General features: G+C 42.1%; 1 protein-coding gene across 2 annotated transcripts; it reads left to right on the top strand.

Annotated features, from left to right (window-relative positions):
* The first annotated feature begins 639 nt into the window (after positions 1-639).
* On the top strand, positions 640-17,506 carry slc44a4 (solute carrier family 44 member 4). 2 transcript variants are annotated; one of them, XM_018754436.2, is made up of 22 exons: positions 640-719; positions 5,148-5,196; positions 5,344-5,417; positions 5,942-6,020; positions 6,489-6,588; positions 6,683-6,814; positions 7,335-7,395; positions 7,913-8,027; positions 9,270-9,353; positions 9,748-9,860; positions 11,155-11,277; positions 11,411-11,510; positions 11,792-11,884; positions 12,035-12,137; positions 12,574-12,833; positions 13,269-13,363; positions 13,482-13,585; positions 13,929-14,002; positions 14,501-14,571; positions 15,304-15,398; positions 15,698-15,782; positions 16,530-17,506. In XM_018754436.2, the coding sequence occupies exons 3-22, from the start codon at positions 5,378-5,380 to the stop codon at positions 16,637-16,639; spliced, it is 2,037 nt and encodes a 678-aa protein (XP_018609952.2). In that variant the 5' UTR covers positions 640-719; positions 5,148-5,196; positions 5,344-5,377; the 3' UTR covers positions 16,640-17,506. The 2 variants fall into 2 exon arrangements, with proteins under 2 accessions (XP_018609952.2, XP_018609951.2); XM_018754435.2 differs by lacking the exon at positions 640-719 and adding an exon at positions 1,333-1,546.
* The last annotated feature ends 3,481 nt before the right edge of the window (positions 17,507-20,987 follow it).

The following is a 20,987-nucleotide window of genomic DNA, read 5'->3' as shown; positions in this document are numbered from 1 at the left end:
CAAAAAAAGGTTGCAGGTTCAAATCCCACCTCCAGCTGTAGTACCCTTGAGCAAGGTACTTACCCTAAACTGCTTCCCAGGTGTATAAATAAATAATAGCATGTTGCTTTGGAGAAAGGTGCATAAATAAAAGACCCAATAATGATGACATCATTACTGGACTTTTAAAACATACAACTGGCTTTCTGCTCTTCGCACGTGATTTGCAAGGACACCGTCTATGGTGTCACAACGAGCCGCTAATGCGGTGCGGTTCGACCCGTTAGATCCGCTCCGACTGTAAAACGGGGATTTGTTTTACACCGCCTGGCCACTAGATGTCACTGTGATGCGACGTTTGGAAACGGCTTGGGAGATCGAATATTTTCCCGAACCGGTTCCAGTTGTTTCGGTCCCCGAAAAGGACAATTTATGGCATCTTTACTGTAACTGTCTCAAAGACAGGTTTGAGAGTCTGGTTAATTTTTGTTATAAGTTTTTTCCTTCTAGTTTGGTCAGTTTTTCAAATCATTAAAATGTAATAATACCGTGTGATATTAAGAATGTAACTCTTTGGCTTGTTAAATGCGGAGTTTAATGGGTCACGTGATCTGAGTTTAATTGAGAGAGGGAATGTTGAATTGTGGGTAAGGTGTTATGGATGCAGAGGAAGGACGTGCAGCAGCGAAGCACAACTTCTGAGGCGACATTTTCTGCATAAGGTTCAAAGGGCACACACGGTAATTGTCACTTTAATTTAGCTTATATTGTGTTAATGTCTGTTGATTTGCTTATGTGAACAAATGTGATTGTTTTGTGCGTATTTATCGTGTTAATTATACTTCTGTTGTAAAAACGTGGTCGTGCTGGTGTGTTACCGAACACTATATGAGAGAATTTAAACTGTGTGAAAGATGTATGCTTGAATATTTTTATGTCTTTGTTTTTGTAGTTTTCACGGTGTCTGAATAAATGGTAGAAGACATCAGTATGAGGCGTGGCTATCCCTTTCATTGAACCAGTGCCGCTACATTTACACTTAATTTTAGGGAAAGTGAGCAGCAGCTGGAATTCAAACCTGGGTGTTCTGGTTCCAAACTGGACTAAAGGCAGCAGCTTTAACCACTACGCCACCTACTACCCCAACGTACTTCATCTTAATGTATAGTGCACTTTATTATAGTAAGGTGTATCATAAATGAATAAACTGTCTTGTTACTAAAATAGCGCTTGGGATACGGAATGTCGGAGACATCGGTGGAGGGGCGGGGCGGGGCGGGGCGGGGCGTGGCCTGTAGAGGGCGTGGCCGCCGGGCAGGTGAGTGTCTCGGGCAGGTTCTGTGGTGACGTCACCGCCCTGTTACAGCCACCGAACGGGAGAAGGGTAGAGATTGTAGCGGGAGCACTCTCTGGGGTTTTTGTTTCCACACTGATTGTGACGGCGTGGGCTACTCGCCACGATGGACTAGAGAGACGAGTTGCCCTCCGTGTGTAAAGAGCCACGAGAAAGACGCGCGCGGAGAGATGGGCGGGAAGTCGGAGGAGGAGAGCAGCGCCTCGGAGTACGGTGAGCTGTGGCGCGCGACGTGTAGCTCCAGCTCCGTCGCGTGCTCCGCAACTGGTGGAGGCGTTTCTCACGGAAAGTGCTCGTGTAAAAGTTGTGTAAAGTCGTGTAAAAGTCGTGTAAAGACATGAAGTCGACTTTCTGTGTGCAGTTCAAGCCCACCATGACATGTTACAGAATCTGTCCTTCGCAACAACAACACACCTGTCAGAATGACCGTTCGCCTCAGATGTTGTCAACGACGGCCAACGGAACTAGTGGAAAATAATTTAATGCATAAATAAATATTATAAATCACGTCCCAACCGAGGAGAATACAGTACTTTGTACAACAATTCATTACATTTTCACCTATTTGACCTGCCTGTCGATTTACTTTACGTAAGGAAGAACGTTATTTGTAATTTTTCGAATACAACTACATATATATATGTAATTTCTTATTATAAATGGTGACTGGTTAATATTTATACTCTACAAGAATAGTTGTATTGCAGTTAAGATCAAGTGAGAAGTGATTTCTGATGATAGTGGTCCATAAAACGGAAGGACAAAGTTGGAGAAAGTGGCTGTTTCTCCTGTCAGGATTCATTGTTGGGTACGTGACATTTACTTTGAATATATACAAATATTACGGCAACACAAATAGAAGGAAATGGTGCCTTACTCTGTGTTGACCGATAATTTAACATTACAGAAAAATACAAGTATATAAGTTGAGTATTTTTTTATTATTCTTTTTTTTTTTCTTTTTTCGTTAGTGTGGTGTATCAGTATTATTTTTACCAGTATTATAGACTGTGAGCAGTTGGATTATTAGTAAAGGTTAAAATGGACAGTTTGGCCTCATTCTTCCTGGTTGTGGAAATGAAGCTACAGTCGTCCTTCACCTCAATTTTCCCAATTCACTTTATTTTTATGGAGCACTCTTCTCACACTGGGACACAAAGCGATAAGACAAATAAACAAATAAGATGGTTGACTGTACTACAGTGATACATAATCCATGCAGTTATTAAAGCTGGAAGTAAACCTACTGGCCGCCGAGGAAAGGAGCGAAAAACTCCCAACTGAAAGTCGAGGGAGAAAAAATAAACCTCTGGGGGTCCAACCCCTCCTGGCCATTCCAGATTTAAAAAAAAAAAAAAAAAAAAAAGACTTTAAAGTCATTTTCAGCATTTTCAAGTTCAAAGAGGAGCAGTTCTGCTCTGAAGACACTTTCCTGACTTGTTCCCCTGAAAATGTGGCAGAACTGATGAGTATAATGGGTGTGTTGTAGTAAAGACCATGCAGGGTTAATGAACACGGTAATAATGGTGATTCCTTGGTGTGTCTCTGCAGTCTCGCTGCACTCAGCGGATGCTGTTTACGTGGCCTCGCCGTGCGGGGCGCTCCTTCTGTTGTACTTGAGTCCTTTAGTTTGGCCTGTTTCTATGACAACCTGGCATTGACCGCAAACTCGGCATTCACAGTTTGACTGGTGGGGGGTCCCGGGAAGGGGTCACGTGGATTTGAAAAGTGTTTAACCGCAACAAAATTGACACTCATTTAGTGGCTGGTTGGTTTGCCTTTACAACCAGATATTCTGGTTTCCACTTGCATGCAGGGCACAGGAACAGGTGCTTCAGGTTGATAAATATTTCTCCTCCCCATTTGCCATTTCACATCGCTGAGTCACCCACCCAGTAGGTTTAATGAGGACATGATCCTTCAAAACACAACTGGAAACCATATTAAACCCGGGACAAGGAGCGAGAATCTGGCTTTACAGCAGTATTCTTTCCTGTTTTATTCCTCTGTAGGATGCCAGGCCCGGTATTACTACCATTCCGCCGTTGTTTTATTGTACTGAGGAATATTTCCTCTAAGGATGTTAGTCAGAAATTTATCAGTAAACCGCTTCACGTTCCTTGACCTTGTTGAAATGCAGATAACTTCCTGATGATGCAAAATGTACTCAGGACAACTTCCTGATCACACAAATATCACGTTTATCTGGCACTTTTTTTCCAAAGCGACTTTGTGTTAAGGTACCTACAGTTATTTACCCCTTTACAGTATGCAGCAGGGTTTTTTTCCCTAGAGCAATTTGAAGTACGTATCTTGTTCAAGGGAACTACAGCTGGAGGTGAGATTCAAACCTGCGACCTTTCCGCGCCGCACCGCCTCTGACCGCTACGCTATCAGCTGTCCCACACATCCACATATGTACACATAGCAGCCGTGCAGTGTTTTTATTGTTTTTAATATGTATGTGCCGCCTCCCTTTCGCAGTTCAGAATTTCACATGCGGTGACGTTTTTCGCGTTTGTCATTTTCAGTAATTCACAATTCCAGCTATAAACTTTTGTCATCGGGTTTACGGTGCCATCGTTGTCGAGCTGTAAAAACATGTCTTCACCACCAGGATTTAGTGCATGTGTTTGTGTTAAAATTTGTTCAGGTTATGAGACCAAAGGCCAGTGCTGGGTGCAGTGATCCTGACACTGCCCTTCCGCATCAGGCCCTAGCAGTTAATGTAATGTTTTTCTGTAACCAGAAACTCAGCGCATGTGACACATGGGCAGAAGAACAGGTTCCCGGTGTGAACCTCTCAGCGATTTTGAGTGTCTTCCAAGTGGGCTGTGAGCCTTTGTCGTTTGCTGAAGTCTCCGTTCCTGCTTTCACCTGCTTTAACATCCTTTTCCTCAAATAATCATTCACATGTGTGCCAGTAATTAACAAATAATGTCATTTAAATCAATGTGGTTAAATGGAAATGATAGAAAGTACACAATAGTAATAATAATGTAATAATAATTTACAGAATATTTTTAATGTGCCTTAAGTAATTCACAAGTACTTATTAGATTATTTTTTTGTTTTGTTTACAAGATTGGCCTTTCACTCAGTTGTCTGGGTGTTTGCCCTAGGAATAAGAAAGGTTTATATCTTAATCTCACTACAGTGGAGAGGAAATTATGGGGAAATTGGCATTAAGTGCTTTAGTAGGTAAAATGCGATTCTTTTCATTCCCGAGAACTTTGCAGCATTTCAGACCTTCATGCTGAAATTCGTGACGTGAAATCCCGTGGCGGTGAACACTAGCCCAGTGTATGGAGTGTTCCCCAGCAACCGTTTCCCCTCACAGCAGCCCATCCTGTCTTGCTTCCACCCCCTGTGAATGCAAAGCTCATACAAATAGGCTTCACTCGCTCTCCCCTGCATGGCTGCCTTCCTCTCTCTCCCTCTCCAACACACTCTGAACCAACTGCTTGCTCCCGTCCTTCTCCCACACTGTATAGGGGTTTGTTTGTTCCGAGGTTGTCTCTCCATGGCACTGAGCTTCACTCCTTTTCTCTCCCCCCTTTGCAACAAAGACATAGTTATGAATCCGGGAAAGGTAATTGATTAAGGTACTGCTAGACAGTAAAGCTGGGGAAATTCTCACATTGTTCGCTTTGTGTTCGGGGTTAGATGGGCTTCAATTTGTGTGGCACTGCAGTGTATTTGTGCATAATACCCATTCCACGCAGAGGCCAGTTGTTTACCTGGAGAGGGAGGTCAGTTGCGGTGTGTGTTGGTGGTCCAGCTGACACCCTTTTTTGTGATGTCTCAATGACAGGTGAGCCAGGCAAATATGATCCCAGCTTCAATGGACCTATACACAAGAGGTACTGTCACTCTCATTTTTCACAGTTCTTCACTCTCTCTGTGCACTGCTGTTGACTGGATGTGTGTGTGTGTGTGTCGGTGCATGAGGAGAATATCAGTCTTCACAGATTAGTGATTTAGCTTCAGAACGCATGTCTTACTTCCAGGAGCTGCACTGATATCATCTGCTGTATCCTGTTCATGGCTGCCATCGCAGGGTACATGATTGTGGGAATTTTGGGTAAGACAGTTCTTATTTTGTTGGTCCCACCTCCTCCAGACTTCTGTTGCTACCTGGTTCCTTTTGGGTGCTTTGTATCTGCTTTTCTTACCAGATACTTCCTGGATCATGGAAGCAGGCTCAATTTGCGGTTCAATGGGAGGTGGAGTAGGTGCTCCTGGGGCCTCTTGTTCCCTGGAAATGTCCTTTGACATTGAGCAGAATAGGTGGCCGTGTACACTGAAAGGGTGTGTCAGACAGCGTATGTTTTATTTCCTCCTTCCTGGAGAAAAGCCATGTTCCTCCTCTCACATCTGATGTTAGTTTGAAGATCTGTTGTGATTTAGAATTCCTCTCAACTATCATGGGTTTTTCTCCAAAGCAGCACTTTGCCACACTCTCCGATTTCCAGAAACAATGAATTGTACATGAGGCGCTTGGCCTCTGTTCTCAACAGAAAAGATAAGAATAATCAGTATATCAGCAGGAAAGATAAGTAAATAACATTTAATTGCTCGCAACTCTCTTATCCCTCTCCCATTTAGCCTGGCTGTATGGAGACCCCCGACATGTTCTTTATCCCCGAAACTCTACTGGAATGTTCTGTGGGATTGGACTGAATAAGTAAGTTCTTCTTACATTTGCATGCTTTGTAGTGCTGTTCACCTGAGTGGCAGCACTTCTCATACTGCACTTTACATGACGCAGTGTGTGTGATGTACGTGTTGGTCACGGTACTGCAATATTGGTATCTGCATTAGTTCCTGCTGCTGAAAATGTGCCCTCTATCTGAATGAGTGATGTTCATTTGCTGATCAGACCAGTTATGGAGGTGATTATAGTCTCAATTTAAACACCCTGTTCATACAAATGCTTCTTTTGGGATGTAAACCCAGCACCTCATGTCTTCCCCTGTCTCTGCTGGATTGCCTTGTGTTGTGCCAGCCTTGGCAGTGTGTGTTTATGCAGCCTTTCCAGTTCCATGTGAATTTCATTTAGGTAGAGTTTGAACATTGTGTGAGAGCCATGTGGGCCCACCGGTGATGAGGGTCCTTGCTCTCCAGACTGTGTAATTCCCACCGTGTCCCACAGGGGAAAACCGAGTGTCTTCTACTTCGACTTGCTCAAATGTGCCACAGCAACGAATGTCATGGCTGCTGCTCTCAATGGGCTGCAGTGTCCCACCACGCAGGTGAGTGTCTGTGTCTGCAGCCTCCTGACCGTACCCCAAGGTGCACCTGGGTTATCCACAATGAGTGTTTGACCACAACTCTTCCTTATTACAGGTGTGTGTTGATCAGTGTCCCGGTGACTTCTGGATTCTCTCTCCAGGAGCTTATTTGCCGACTGCTAAAGCAAAAGATTTCTTCCAGCAACAATACTGCGTGCCATCTTTCAACCTGTCCACCACCGATCTGGTCTGTTCACTTGTGGGCTTTCCTGTGTTTTCTTTTGCATCTGTATACATTGGACCATGATTTTTGTGTGCTTGAGTGAACTTTTCCATGTATTTTACTATGCATATAGCAGTTAGTACAATATTCTTGAAAGAAATTCCCTGCATGTATTAAGAATAATGGTCTTGGATCTGAATCCATTAGAAGATTACAGTAAAAGCAACAGGACATCTTGTGACATAAGATGATCAAAAATTTTAATGTGCACATCAAACAGCACAATAGCATGTGCAGCCAATGACCTCTTGTGTGTGAATCAGTCCTCGTCACACCTTCCCAAGAGCTTTGGTTGGAACTCTTCACCAAAATGCCCTTTAAGGACAGACAGTGTCATTATGAACTGTACATGACAGTCTGTAATAGGTCTTGGGATTAGCTAGGAACAGAAGTGTAACCCTCACCTGAAGAGCTGAGGAAAGTGTGCACTAGGTATTCTGTGTGGTCTGTGACTCCGTGTGTGTGTGTTCTCTCCTTCATGCAGACAGCCAAAGAGATTGTGGACAAAGAGCTTTGCCCATCTTTCTACATCCCGACCTCCTCGGGTGAGGATTTCATATATTCAGTGACTTAAAAACACATTAATATTTAGCAAGCCACTTTCCCTAAACCCCTACATACGCCTTCCAGAGTGTGTGTAGTATTTTGACAGAGAATTGGCTTTGGGAGGCCAGCAACCTAGTATCCAAATAGCCGGAATAATCTGAGTTTGTGTTTCTCTGTAATCCGATATGCATAGGCAGAGAAACAGGTTTTTCCCTTGCTGCCTTTGTCAACGTTTTCTCAGAATGCCTTTTTAAACATTGTAGTGAGATTAGTCATTAATATTAAACTGCTTCTTTTGACGTTATCCTGCCCTCTCCTCTGCGCTTCTCTGCTTCTCCTCCCCTCCTTTTGAAACCTTCAGAGCTCTAAGGCTTGTCCACTCTCACTACTTTTTTGTCTCAAAAGCGTGTCTATCTTCACTGTGTCCATTGGCAACCATGAATATCACTGTAGTGTTGATCTGCCCTCTTTCTCCATCGTTACTGGTGATGAACACTTTGTTTCCTCTCTGCACAGTGTTGGGAAGGTGTTTGCCCAGTCTTGGTCTTCTGAACAACATCCCCAGCAACTTCACTCTGCCCGGGATGGCCTCTGTCAATGACACCGCTAACGCTCTGAAAAATGCAACAAGGTGTGTGTTCACTGTTTAGGTCCTCCACAATTGTACCTCAAGTATCGACAAACAGACCTTGTATTTTTACATGGTTTACTTACCCAACTTATACTCTTGTCTGACATGGTTGAAAATGAGTTGCATACAGGTGGATATACCTTTAGCATGGTGTGTAACCTGCTACTCAGAGTACAGTGTACTCTGCTGTGCCTGCCGACATGCTGACGCACCCACTATGGCACTAACTATCTCTCTCTTCCCTACTCTCAGTCAAGGGGCCCTGAATAAGTGAGTTTCTGTGATGTGACAAGTCTGCCACCTGCACTGGGGACCGCAAGCTCCTTTGCAGGCCTTTAACTTGTAGTCCTTATGTCTTCCTCCTCTTCCTCTCCGAATCTTTGGTCTACCTTTAGCGCCATCCATCCCACTCTTTGTAGCACACGTGTGGTCTGTTGGTCTGCCTGGTGTTTATGCCTTAGAGGAGCTTCTACCCAGTAGTTTAGTTTTGTGTAGTTCCAGTGTACCAAACCACAATGTTTGTTTAGTGGGTGTTGCGCAGCTGTTCTGAGAGCTGTGTCAGTGCATACCTTGGGTTGTTGCTGAAGTTTGTCAATATGTAACCATATTCTTGATCGTGGGATTTCTTTATCAATCATTTTTCAAAAGATCTTTTAAAACCCTAGCTCCAAAAATTCTGTCATTAGCTTAAGATGTGATTTCTGAGAATCTTGGCATTAATTGTAGATATGGATTTACTTCCCAGTCTGTATCTGATATCCTTGATTTAAGATCTGCAAGCTGGATGGTAAATAGGGGGCTAGAGTGGGAGTGACCATGTTTGAGAAGGAGTGTTAGGAACCACTTCTGTACTAACAGAATAATTTTTGCATAATTTTAACAGTTGTGCCAGTATTGGATTTTGGTGCCTAGAAAATTAAATATTCCAGCACTTGATAGATGTGTCATAACCAAATGGCTGTCCTGATTTCTGCACATGATGTGTTTGAGGCTCATCAACAGAGCAACCTGGTGTGCAGTGGTACACTCCAGTGGGCTGTTGCCCACGGTGTTGATGTCCTTCCATGCTTGGTGCAGTAATTTTGTCCCAGGTGCTCAGCTGGGTACTTTACATATATAAAACTAACACCTATCACTCCTGCTCTCTTACATCAGCATTCCTGTGTTTTCTCTGTGGTCCATGAACTCCATTGTGTGCAGTACTGAAAATGCTATTTATACCACTTTCTCCTTCTTGGTTAGTGATGTGCTGTCAGGGTTCAATCTCAGGCAAGTTGGGGTGAGGATCTTTGAAGATTTCGCCTCCTCGTGGTACTGGATCCTCATGTGAGTAACTGAAGTGCTTCAGCAGACCACCAACATTGAACACCACCCCTGGTGGTCAGTAACTCCCAGTTCAACAGTAGTAGATCAAATGGAAACCTTTAAGTATTAAATGGAAATTAAATTGTATGTGATTTGTGAATAATACTCTCTAAGTGTTCGAGAAATTTCTGGTACATTTTCCCTACATTAACTTTCAGTTAATATAAAAAACAAGTTGACACTGCTTAACCATTAAGGAAAGGAAAACGGATCACTTCAGGCAACATTGAAAAGGAAGCCATTCTGCACATAACTAGAAATGAACTGTAAGTTGTGCACAGGCATACACAGAGTAGTTTTTATGTCTTCCTGCTTTTCTAACTGTGTTTCTCTTCCTTCCTCCACATACTCCCAGTGGTCTTCTGATAGCCATGTTGTTAAGCCTTATTTTCCTCCTCCTGTTGCGGTTCATGGCACCTGTCCTGGTTTGGCTTCTCATAGTGGGAGTTCTGGGGGTGGTTGCCTATGGTGAGTTTTGTGTACTGTACTAGACCACTACATGTGATGCGGCTACAATTTCCGTGGTACTGATTCAATTTCAGTTCAGTTCAGTTCATTTTTATACATTTATTCATATAGCTGACACTTTTCTCCAAAGTAACTTACAACGTTAAGGTCACAATTATTAAATGCTTACAATCATTTACCCATTTATACAGCTGGGTAATTTTACTGGAGCAATTTAAGGTAAGTACCTTGCTCAAGGGTACTACAGCTGGAGGTGGGGATTGAGCCTGTGACCTTTGGGTCCAAAGGCGGTAGCTCTAACCACTACGGTACCAGCTGTCCCTACAAGAGCACTTATAGAGCGCTGTTCTCACGCAGTGACACAGAGCGCTGAACAAAGGGATGACAAATAAGATAGTTGACTATATAATAATAGTGTAATACATTATCTATGCAGTTCTTAAAGCTAGAAGTAACCTACTGGCCACGGAGGAAAGGAACAAAAATCTCCCAACTGAAAGTCAAAGGGGGGAAAAAAAAAATCTTAGGTACCAATGCGTGACCAGCCCTCCTGGCCATTCTGGCTTAAAGACTTTTAAGTCAATTTACAACTAATAATGAAATTGTAGCTGAGTGTTAACTTGACGGCCCAGTTCACATAGGCACATCTTGTCCATCATGGCAGGCAGTCATCGGCCTCAGGTAGGATGGGTTGCTGGTATGACGGCCGGCCTCCCAGCCCTTATCGTAGAGAAACGATGTTCAGCAAGAAAGAAATTGTTAGTAAATGATGACTTAAAGACATTGGGTTAATACGAAGGGGGTAAAAAGCACAGCCAACTGGAATTACACTGCTTAGTGATTTGACTGAGTAAACATGTAAGTCTTTAGCCGGGATTTAAAGGCTGTGACAGATGGGGCATTTCTGACAGTAACTGGTTCCAAACCATTGCAGAGTTTAAGTACTCTATAGCTAAAAGCATGCCCGCCTACTGAGGTTTTATTGATCACAGGTACTTTAAGGTAACCTGCATCCAATCAACGAAGACACCGTCTTGCAATATAAGAATCAATAATCTCATAAAGGTAAACCAGAGCAATGCTATTTACTGCCTTATAGATCAGAAGTAGGGTTTTATAATTAGCTCTAAGTGTAAGTGGGAGCCAATGCAGCCACCAATATGGTGTCTCTTCCCCCACCTTATTAACTGGTCTGTATACGTACACTGGTGTGTGTGTGTGTGTGTGTGTGTGTGTTTTTTCCCAGTGGTTTTGTTCAGAGAAGGTGAAGTGATTGAGCTTGCTCCATTCACAGGAATTTGGCACTGCTACTGGGAGTATGACAACTACAAGAACTCCAGCACAACCATCTCTAACCTGGGCTTTACCACCAACTTTTCTGCCTATCTGCAAGTCAAGGAGACCTGGCTAGCATTCTGTAAGTTAAACAGATCTTCCAAACAGTGATTTGTTTCTGTAGCTGGAAGTGTCTGTAAGCATCTAAAATGTGGAAGAAACTACATAAGTTCACCTGCCCTCCATCACTTCTTCTCATGTGTACTCCATGTCAGTGATCATCCTATGCATATTAGAGGCCATCCTGCTCCTGGTCCTGCTCTTTCTGCGGACCCGGATCCTCATTGCCATTGCCCTCATCCAAGAGTCCAGCAAGTATGAGCTCACTGTCACACCATGTTAATGGTCATTGCCATTTCTGTACACATGCACTGATTCCCCCCCCCCCCCCCAATGGTCACCACCATGCCATGATTTCTCGTCTTCTATCAGTACTCACGGATAATTTATACCCCTGCAAGCATTTTTTTTAACTATATGACAGATTTCTAAGAATGTATACGGAGTGTGTAGGATAGAATAATTTAAATTAGAAACTTGCCATTGAGACTGTCAGCTGACATGTTCTGACTGTTGTTGTTCTCTCTTGTTGTCAGGGCGGTGGGTCACATGATGTCCACATTGCTCTACCCACTTGTCACTTTTGCGCTGTTGATTGTGTGCATTGCCTACTGGGGAATCACTGCTCTGTATCCTCTCACTACATATGGTCCCTGTAGCGTCACCTAGCTGTACATCCAGGAGTTCTGCAACAAAAAAAAAAAAAGAGTCTCTGTGTGTGTCCATCCCCTTCCCCCCAAGTGTCAGTGTCTATTTCCCTTGACTCACTACTTGCACAGATATCTGGCCACATCTGGAGCTCCCATTTACAAAGTGGTGGCTCTCAACTCCTCCACAAATAGCTGCTTGGCCATTAATGGAACTGAGACCTGCGACCCACTGGTAATTTCACTTTTCATTTGTGCACTGGTTCCCTGTATCCCATAATTCTTTGCTTAATGTTATAGTTACTTACTCAGCCTTCTCACCAGGATTCCAAACTGAATCCTTAACTTGCTATGTGTCCACTTGCTTTCATTCCAGTGCACTGGGGTGGCTAAACTAGTCCGGGCAGTAGTCTGTCATACTCTTCATACAGGGGAGCTTCTCCCATACTGTTAATATGTTTAATTTAAGTCAGAAATGTTGAAATGATATGCGTTTAAAAAATATATATATATCAAGAGTTAGGTTTGCAAAAAAACTGTATTTGGACTTCTACCAGAAATGTAGGTTTTTTTTTTTTTAAAAAACAGACTCAGAACCGACCAGTATCTGCCTTAAGTGCCTATTTCTCTCCCTTCACCACAATGTTTCGATGTTTCTTGCTTCCCCACAGTCCTTCAATTCCTCAGCCTATATGTCCTGCCCCTCCGCCCAGTGCATCTTCATCAAATACAACACGGAAGGCCTTTTCCAGCAGAACCTGTTCAATCTTCAGATTTATAATGTGCTGGCCTTCCTTTGGTGTGTAAACTTTGTAATCGCGCTGGGCCAGTGCACGCTGGCCGGCGCCTTCGCCTCGTACTACTGGGCATTCAGCAAGCCGTCCGACATCCCCACATTCCCGCTGTCCCAGGCCTTCATCCGCTCACTACGGTAAGAGCAGAGTCCCACAGCCCATCTTCCCGTGGCCTTTTCTGTTCCTGGCTTCTGAGGAGTTAAACTCACTCTCTACCTCCTCAATACATGAAAGATTTTTTTAAAAAATCATGAAATATGTTTTAGACTTCATAACTTAATTTGAAATCCATTCATTTTTATAGCGAATTGTTCTAATGCCATTGCATTGTCTTTGTAAAGATATATATTTGAGCTCTCTCCTTCCTTGACTCATTAAAGGAATACTTTGTAGAGGTTTTTTAGGTTATATGTTAGTTATTAGAGAATATTATTACACTGTCAGTAGTGTGTTTATAGTGGGGCTGTTATTCATAGTCATTTGTAATTGATCTCTGATACTGACTGCCTAAGAGACTGGCTCTTATGATATGATGATTGGTTCTAAAGATGATCCCTGGTACCACACACCAGGTACCATGTGGGCTCCCTGGCCTTTGGGGCTCTAATCCTCACCATTGTCCAGTTCATCAGAATTGTGCTGGAGTACCTGGACCATAAGTTCAGAGGTAAGAGCCTTCTGAATCCCCCCAAACACACACACTGACAGAAGCATCTTATATTTTTAAATCTCTGCTGCACTGAGTATTCATTTCAAAACATGTCACCCCATCTGTGGTTCCCCAGCTGCACAGAACCCCTGTGCACGATTCATCATGTGCTGCCTGAAATGCTGCTTCTGGTGCCTGGAGAAATTCATCAAGTTCATCAACCGCAATGCCTACATCATGGTCAGTGCACAGGGAGTCTGGCAGGAGGAATTCGGTTTCCGAGCTCCCCAGGCAAACGAGTCGTCACTGTGTGATTTACCATAAAATACATGTCAATGGACTCGTTAAGGGCTGTGGTGGCATGAGCAGGCAGAGCTGCTGGCTGGCAGCACCAGGAGTTGTGTGTACCTGATTTACTCTGCTGGTTATCTAATCTTTTCTGACTGCCACTCAATGAGAAAGTGAGCAAATTGCTTTATTAGTCAAACTCTTATCTCTGTGTCCAGTGGTGCTCCAGGTTCAGCTGTTGGTTGTCTTGGTTTGCTTCTCTGCACCATCATCATTGCTTTTCTTTCATTAACAGATTGCCATATATGGAAAAAATTTCTGTGTTTCTGCCAAAAATGCTTTCAGCCTGCTGATGAGGAACATATTGAGGTGAGTCCACTGTTGAGCTTCACTTTCTCTGTTTAAATTTCCTTTTTGCCTTGTGGCTCTTTTGCAGTTTATACAATATTTGTCCTGCTTCAGTTTTTGACAACTGGCTATTATAGCAGCGCAGTAATAACAGGTGGCGTAGCAGTAAGAGCTGACACCATGCACTGAAAGGACACAGGTTCGAACCCCAACTCACGCTGTTAGTAGCCTTGATCAATGTACTTACCCTAAACTGCGCCAATAAAACGCTGTAGAAATAGATAAATCATTTTAAATTGCATAACATTGTGTTTCTTTGGAGAAAAGCATCTCATACATGTTAGAATGTGTTGAATTTAGTACTTGAATTGAGTACTCTGTCATAGCTTGAATGTCATATTTGTCAAGTGTTTGAGCTAAAGCACTGTCTGGGTAGGGATGTGTAAATGTATGTGCTTTTCAGTTTACTGCAATGCACTCTAGTGTCAGTGTCAGTTCTTTCTGTTGGTTCCTCCTCAGGGTGGTGGTTCTGGACAAGGTGACTGATCTGCTGCTGCTGTTTGGAAAGCTTTTGGTGGTCGGAGGAGTTGGTAAGAGCTGCATGTTTTTCCATCTTTTTCAGGTTAATTTTCTTTTAAAACATCACTGTGAAATAAGGTTTAATCTTTTAGAAGTCAGAAGTGAGGAGATGGGGCTGCGGTACATTTACATTTTCATTCATTTAGCAGACGCTTTTGTCCAAAGCGACATACATCACAGCAAAAGTACAATTTATGCATTACGTTAAGAGGAGACAGCTGCAGACATGAAAGTCTCAAGCAAACCTGGTTTGTTCCCTACCACTTGCTGCACTGAGGTTCATCATTCAAGTAGATGCATAAGACACAGGATAGACAATTCCTGATACCCTCTCACCAATTTTTATTACAAGATACACAAATGAGCGAATGAGTGGTAGCACAGTGGGTTTAGCTAGTGTCCCCTGTGTGGTGGGTCTGGGGTTCGAGCCCTGCTTGGGGTACCTGGTGACAGACTGACATCCCGTCCTGGGTGTGTTCTCTAACCCCTTTGGCCTTGCACCCCGTGTTGCTGCGAAGGCTTCGGCTCACCATGACCCCACTCAGGACAAGTGGCTGTAGACGGTTGGTTGGTTGGAAGGGAGGAGACAATTATGGTGGTGATTGGATTATTTAAAATTTGACAACCCATTCATTTATGAAGAGTGCACTAAAAAAGGTTATTGAGTGTGATTATGATGCAGCTGTTTATGAGCAAAGCTGGTTTCTCAGAACTTTTCACCAAATGGAACTCTTCTCTCACAGGTGTTCTGGCCTTTTTCTTCTTCTCTGGGCGAATCCAGCTGCCTGGCAACGCCTTCAACTCTCAAACACTCAACTACTATTGGGTCCCTATCATAGTAAGTGTGCTCAACATCTAGCCTCGAATTATCGTGGAAATATCACCTTGAGGTGCAGCGATAGATAAACTGTGAATGGAAATAAGTTTGCCAGGCTAGTTTCAGTGTAGACTTTAGTCCCTGGTGTTCCTCTGCCTGTGTGAACTACTACACTTATAGTGAGCTAAGAAACTCGCTACTCAAGGGAAAAGTTTGATCTAAGTCGAACATCCATGCTGGTGATGCTGCTGTTCTTGTTCAACATGAAGGATGACTTTTTCCCCAATGAATGATCCATACTGGACACTGCTGTGTTACAGACTGTGATAGTGGGAGCGTACCTTATCGCCCATGGGTTCTTCAGTGTGTACAACATGTGTGTGGACACCCTCTTCCTCTGCTTCTGTGAGTACAGTCTCTGCTGGCCAACATATGTGTGAACACGTGTAATGAGACAAACCCTTGTATGTTACGAGTGTATTGGTGGAAAGACAACAGTCTTCATTGTACTCTGACTGTATAGCTCAACTAGAAAGAGATGGCCTTTCCTCCTTTACATACAGAGCAGATAGAAAGGTCTTCCAGAAACAGTTAAAAATATGATTACAAGATGTCTCAAAACTGGAAATGTGTAGTAAGTCTAGTTGGCACACAAAATTTTATGGCCTGTGATACAGTATTTACAAGGTTTGCGATGAAGGGGAAGCTGGTGGAATAGTAGATGGAGCTACTGCTTTCATATCCCTCCTGCTGCTATAGTAGCCTTGAGCACTTTCCCAGAATTGTTCCAGTAAAAATGATCCAGCTGTATAAATGGGCAAATAATTGTAAGAACAGGTTGCTTTGAAGAAAAGCAAACAAATATTAATCAATTGGAAATTCATCTGAAGAATTCTTTCCACAGACATCTTCCTACAATTAGTGTTTTACACATATTTAGCATTAGCAGCATCCTGTTTTTCAGTTCTTTTCAACAACTCTTACAACTACTTATGTGCACATGTCCATTTCCATGTCATTTGCTGAGGTTTTTTCTACACCACCAAGTACTAAATTATAAGTCAAAATACACAGAATAACATGAGCAGTTTGAAATTATGAAGATCATACTACATATCCCTGTATTTGAACACTGCATTTATCCTTGCTTAGTGGAAGACTTGGAACGAAATGATGGCACAGTGGAGAAACCATACTACATGTCTAAGAATTTAATGAAGATCCTCAATAAGAAGAACAAAGTCCCAAAAGGGGGTAAATGAGGAGACAAACTACTCCACCTTTTAATGTTGAATCTTTTGTCAATTTGCATTCATGATAGTGATCTGTTTATGCCTTTTCCTGTTTTCCTTCCTGTCTCTCTTATTGAGTCTAGGTTTACACAGTATGAATGTCTCTTTTTGCACTTTAAACCAATCATTTTGAGTGTCAAAATGTGGCCTTAGCAGTGACTCAGGAATCGGAACCAGCGCTTTGGTCAGCTAGTCCTTGTGTAAAGGTAGTGAAAGTCTCATTGTCAATGTCCGCCGTTATAGCAACACTGTCCTGGCTCTGAGTTCATGCTGTAGAGGACAAATTAAGGGCACTTTTTTGTAAAGCAAAAGTCTTTAAGGTTGTATGGCTTTAACTGAAGGTACTTATTTTTAAACTGTTTTTCAGTGTGTACTCAGTTACATTTTAAAGCCACTTTCATCATGTCATAGAAGCTTAAATTGTGAAGTAATGGAAAAATTTGTGGACATTATCTTTCAATACCAACTACAAAATGTAACATAATGCAGACCCCTCTAGTGGGTTTCAACTACAGTTGTGTTCAGACCTGAAATGCAGTCTCAGGTTGTATAGTACTATAATCTGTATTTAATCTTATTTTCTTTGATTTTATTAAAATCTTATACTTTGCACCATTAGTTGCAAGACTGGTGTAATGCAGAAACTTTTAATAAAATATTTAACTCACAAGCAGTTCAGTAAAACTGAATGCCATTCTTATGTGCCCTTGAAATATTTTCTACCCAATGTTTGAGAAAACAGTGCATCTCATCTCCAACCTCCCACAACATGACCAAATAAAATTCAGCCCTCAAACAATAGGAGGGAAGACAAAGCCAAAAATGTGGTGCCTTGGCAACAAAATGTAATGATATGGTAGAAAGATCAAATCGATGAATAGGCACCATCAAAAGTGACACTATAAGCTGAGTGTTTGATAGCTGACACCACAAGACAGAAATCATAGTTCATACGGTTCCTCTACCAGCTATGAAATACCGAGAAACTGCTCAATAGAATGTAGAAAAAAAATATTGGTATTAAGCACTTTTGACACTTAAGCATTCCTTCTTGGTTATCATACACACACACAGAAAAAACTAAGGGCAGGTGGGAGTCACCAGTCAACCTGAATTTTTTTTTTTTTTTTTTTAAACCCTGTGGAAGGACCAGAGCACACACCCTTTCGTCAAATCAGTACTTCGGTCACATAGTTCTTGCCTAAGGTAGAGGTGCTGAAACAAGAGCACTCCCTCACTCCCAGTTCACAATCTAGAAAAACACACTGGCTTTTTGAAATGAGGTTATATTACTAACAAAACATGCTTATTTTGTTTTGAAGTATTTTAAATATAGCCTTAATAGAATTAACAGAAAAATGCACCTTGTAGGTAATTTTATCTTTGAATGCTAGTAAAATGTGTTGTATTGCACAGTTCTTTGACTGGAGCAGAGCTACTGTTGCGTTCAGAACTGAAATACAATCTCAAATGCCAGTCATTTTCTGAAAAAAATCCTTTTCACATGAACAGTTAAGACTGGTGTGATGTAGAAACCTTGAAAAGAATATCTTAAATTACAAGAAGTTCAATAAAATTTTATAATACTTTTCAACACTGGGTGGCGCGAGAGGATGTGGGTTCAATCTCCCTGTGTCTGGGTGGGTTTCCTCCCACAGTCCAAAGACATGCTATTCAGGTTCACCCATAGAGGTAAAGTATGAGAGAGAGAGTGTGTGTGTGTGTGTTCCACTGATGTATGGATGAGTGACCCATTATAAGTAGTGTATCTAGCAGTGTAAGTCACCGCAGTGAATAAGGTGTGTAGGCTGATAACACTACATAGTATCAATTGGAAGTCGCTTTGGAGAAAAGCATTTGCTAAATAAATGTAAATGAAATTTCTTGTAAAATTAAAATATCTTGGGATGTTACTGTATTTACTCTGAATAGATATGGTAAAAATGACCCAGTTGTATAAATGGATACATTTCTGAAATAAGCTTAGTATACAAGCCTCCCATTGTAAGCTGCTTTGGAGAAAAGCATATGCTAAATAAATACACGTAAATGTACACGACAACTTCAATCAATCTCCAACCTTCCAAGACCACATGAGCAAAAACTCACCCCCAAACTCCAGCTGAGAAGAACAGAACCCCTCTTCTTTTGCAGCGCTCAGGTATCAAAAAACACAGCATCTCAGGAACCGGCATTAATGAAACAGTAGAATAAAGCAACAAAAATTAACAGGGTTAATAAACATTGATACCATAATCAAGTTCAGTGTTTCCTGAAATGACAATAGAACATTAACATTGCTATGGTTCATATTCATCATTGTTGGCAGCTATGGACTCTTGGTAAACTAAGTGAAATTTTTAAAAATTTTGGGGGGGAAAAAAAAGTCAAAATTGTAGTATTAAAGACATTTAATTAGCTGGAAAGCATTGTTCCTTTTTAACACACTTTTTAGGACACGTCATTTTCTTCAGTGTCACAAAAGTCTTGTTACAAATTAAACATTTCTTATTTTAGTGTCACAGTTATAATACAAATATTGAGGAAGGACAGTGGTATGCAAAAAGGAAAGGAGAAAACAGTCACAAATTTAGAAATTTCCCATTACAATGCAGTGCTACCAACTGTTTTCTGCAAAACTGCTTATGACCTTTCACTGTTTCCTTGCACGGAGCCTAAGTGATACTGCGTTCAGGTAATTAACGTGCCTTTGCTCGGCTTTCTTTTTATGCTCATTTACTTTTAAGAGCACACTTCACTTCTTGCACAACAAACACTTTTCCGTTACCAGCCGAAACGCATCATGAGTAGTCAAACATCAAGAGGCCGCAAATGAGACTTGGCCTTTTCCCTCAGCTGTTTGTGCTTCTTCCTATTCCTGCACCACTCTGTCTAGTAGAACAAAGCACTGCTTGAAAATGTGTACAATCGTTACCCATTTTACCTCATGCCACCACTATGTATCCAGTCATTTTACAAGGCTGTTTGTTTAAAGTCACGTAAAAACAGCATTTTACAATATTCATATATACATGTATGTACACACACACACACACACACACACACACCACTTATCAGAATACTCATCATTGCAATAGAAATACATCTGTATTAAGAAATGTGTACTACTGATTTTCAGATTTCTTTGTTTTAATTGTTACTCATACTGATTGCGTCCACCTAGGCATCACCTAAGTAAAAGCTCTGGTACCTTGTTTTCTCCATCTTATTACTGTCCCCGACATTACGATGGAAACCGTAGAGCAGGGTACACACTCTGTTCCACTATTGAAATACGACACTGTAATTCAGTGATACTCAAGTACAAAGTATTGTCCTATAGTACCCATTATGCACCTCATCGTGATATTACGAGAATATGTGTATCTGCTGACACTATAGCATGGATACAATTCCCTGGTCAACATCTGTACCGATTTCTGCAGACAACGAGGAGAACCTTTTGAATTCATTTGTACTCTAACAAAAACCCTTTCCTTTACAGAAAATTTTCTTGTGAAGGGATGCACTTCTTTGGCCACAGACGATGACGCCAACAGTCGTATTCTACAACCCATTTCTTGACCAAATGTCGAATGTCGCAAACAAAAAAACTCATTTCCAGAAATAAACAATTGCTCAAAAATGCAGGAAGGAAGTGAATGAAGATGACTGAAAAGTGCAGTGTTGTGGTTCATGGTTCAAACAGCTGGTGACATCTACCTTCTTCACACTCTGCCCTGCACAGCTGTTCACACACTACACTTAGTCATGAGATGTAAGCCACTTGTACCGGGCCAGATGTGCAGGTCTGCAGGCAGCATCCCACATGCCAGATCAGCTATCAAAACAGATCATCCTCTAAATCTCCCTGACTCTGTGGTGCAAATTAAGAAATGACTGGTTTTAATACTGTTTCTATTCACTATACAATACCATTAACTCCCAAGCACAATTACATTCTTGAGCCCCAGCTCCCAATACTACTGCATGAGTGTGTGTGTGTATATGTACAAATGGGCACAGAGCAGGAGAGGTTAGTGGGACTGCAAAAAAAAGGCCAAAATCAAAGGAGGCCGAGTTTCCTCAACTTCTGGTATTAGCGCAAGACACCTCCACACCCTCCCCATGTCCCCATCATGGAGCCAGTGAACAGGCGGTTTGAAAGACCCACTGGCTGAACTCTTCAGCAACTCCTCTTAGTATCTGATAATGAAAAACATTGTTCTGTCCAGTCTAGTTACACCAGTTAGTCACCCCCCTCCACCAAGCCCCAAACCCTTGATTGTTTTCCATGCAGTGCCAGCGGACTGCGGTG

This window comes from Scleropages formosus, chromosome 23 (genome assembly GCF_900964775.1).
Source record: "Scleropages formosus chromosome 23, fSclFor1.1, whole genome shotgun sequence".
Classification (NCBI taxonomy): domain Eukaryota; kingdom Metazoa; phylum Chordata; class Actinopteri; order Osteoglossiformes; family Osteoglossidae; genus Scleropages; species Scleropages formosus.
The sequence above is the reverse complement of the archived record's forward strand: the minus strand, read 5'-3'. Positions and strand labels throughout refer to the sequence as shown.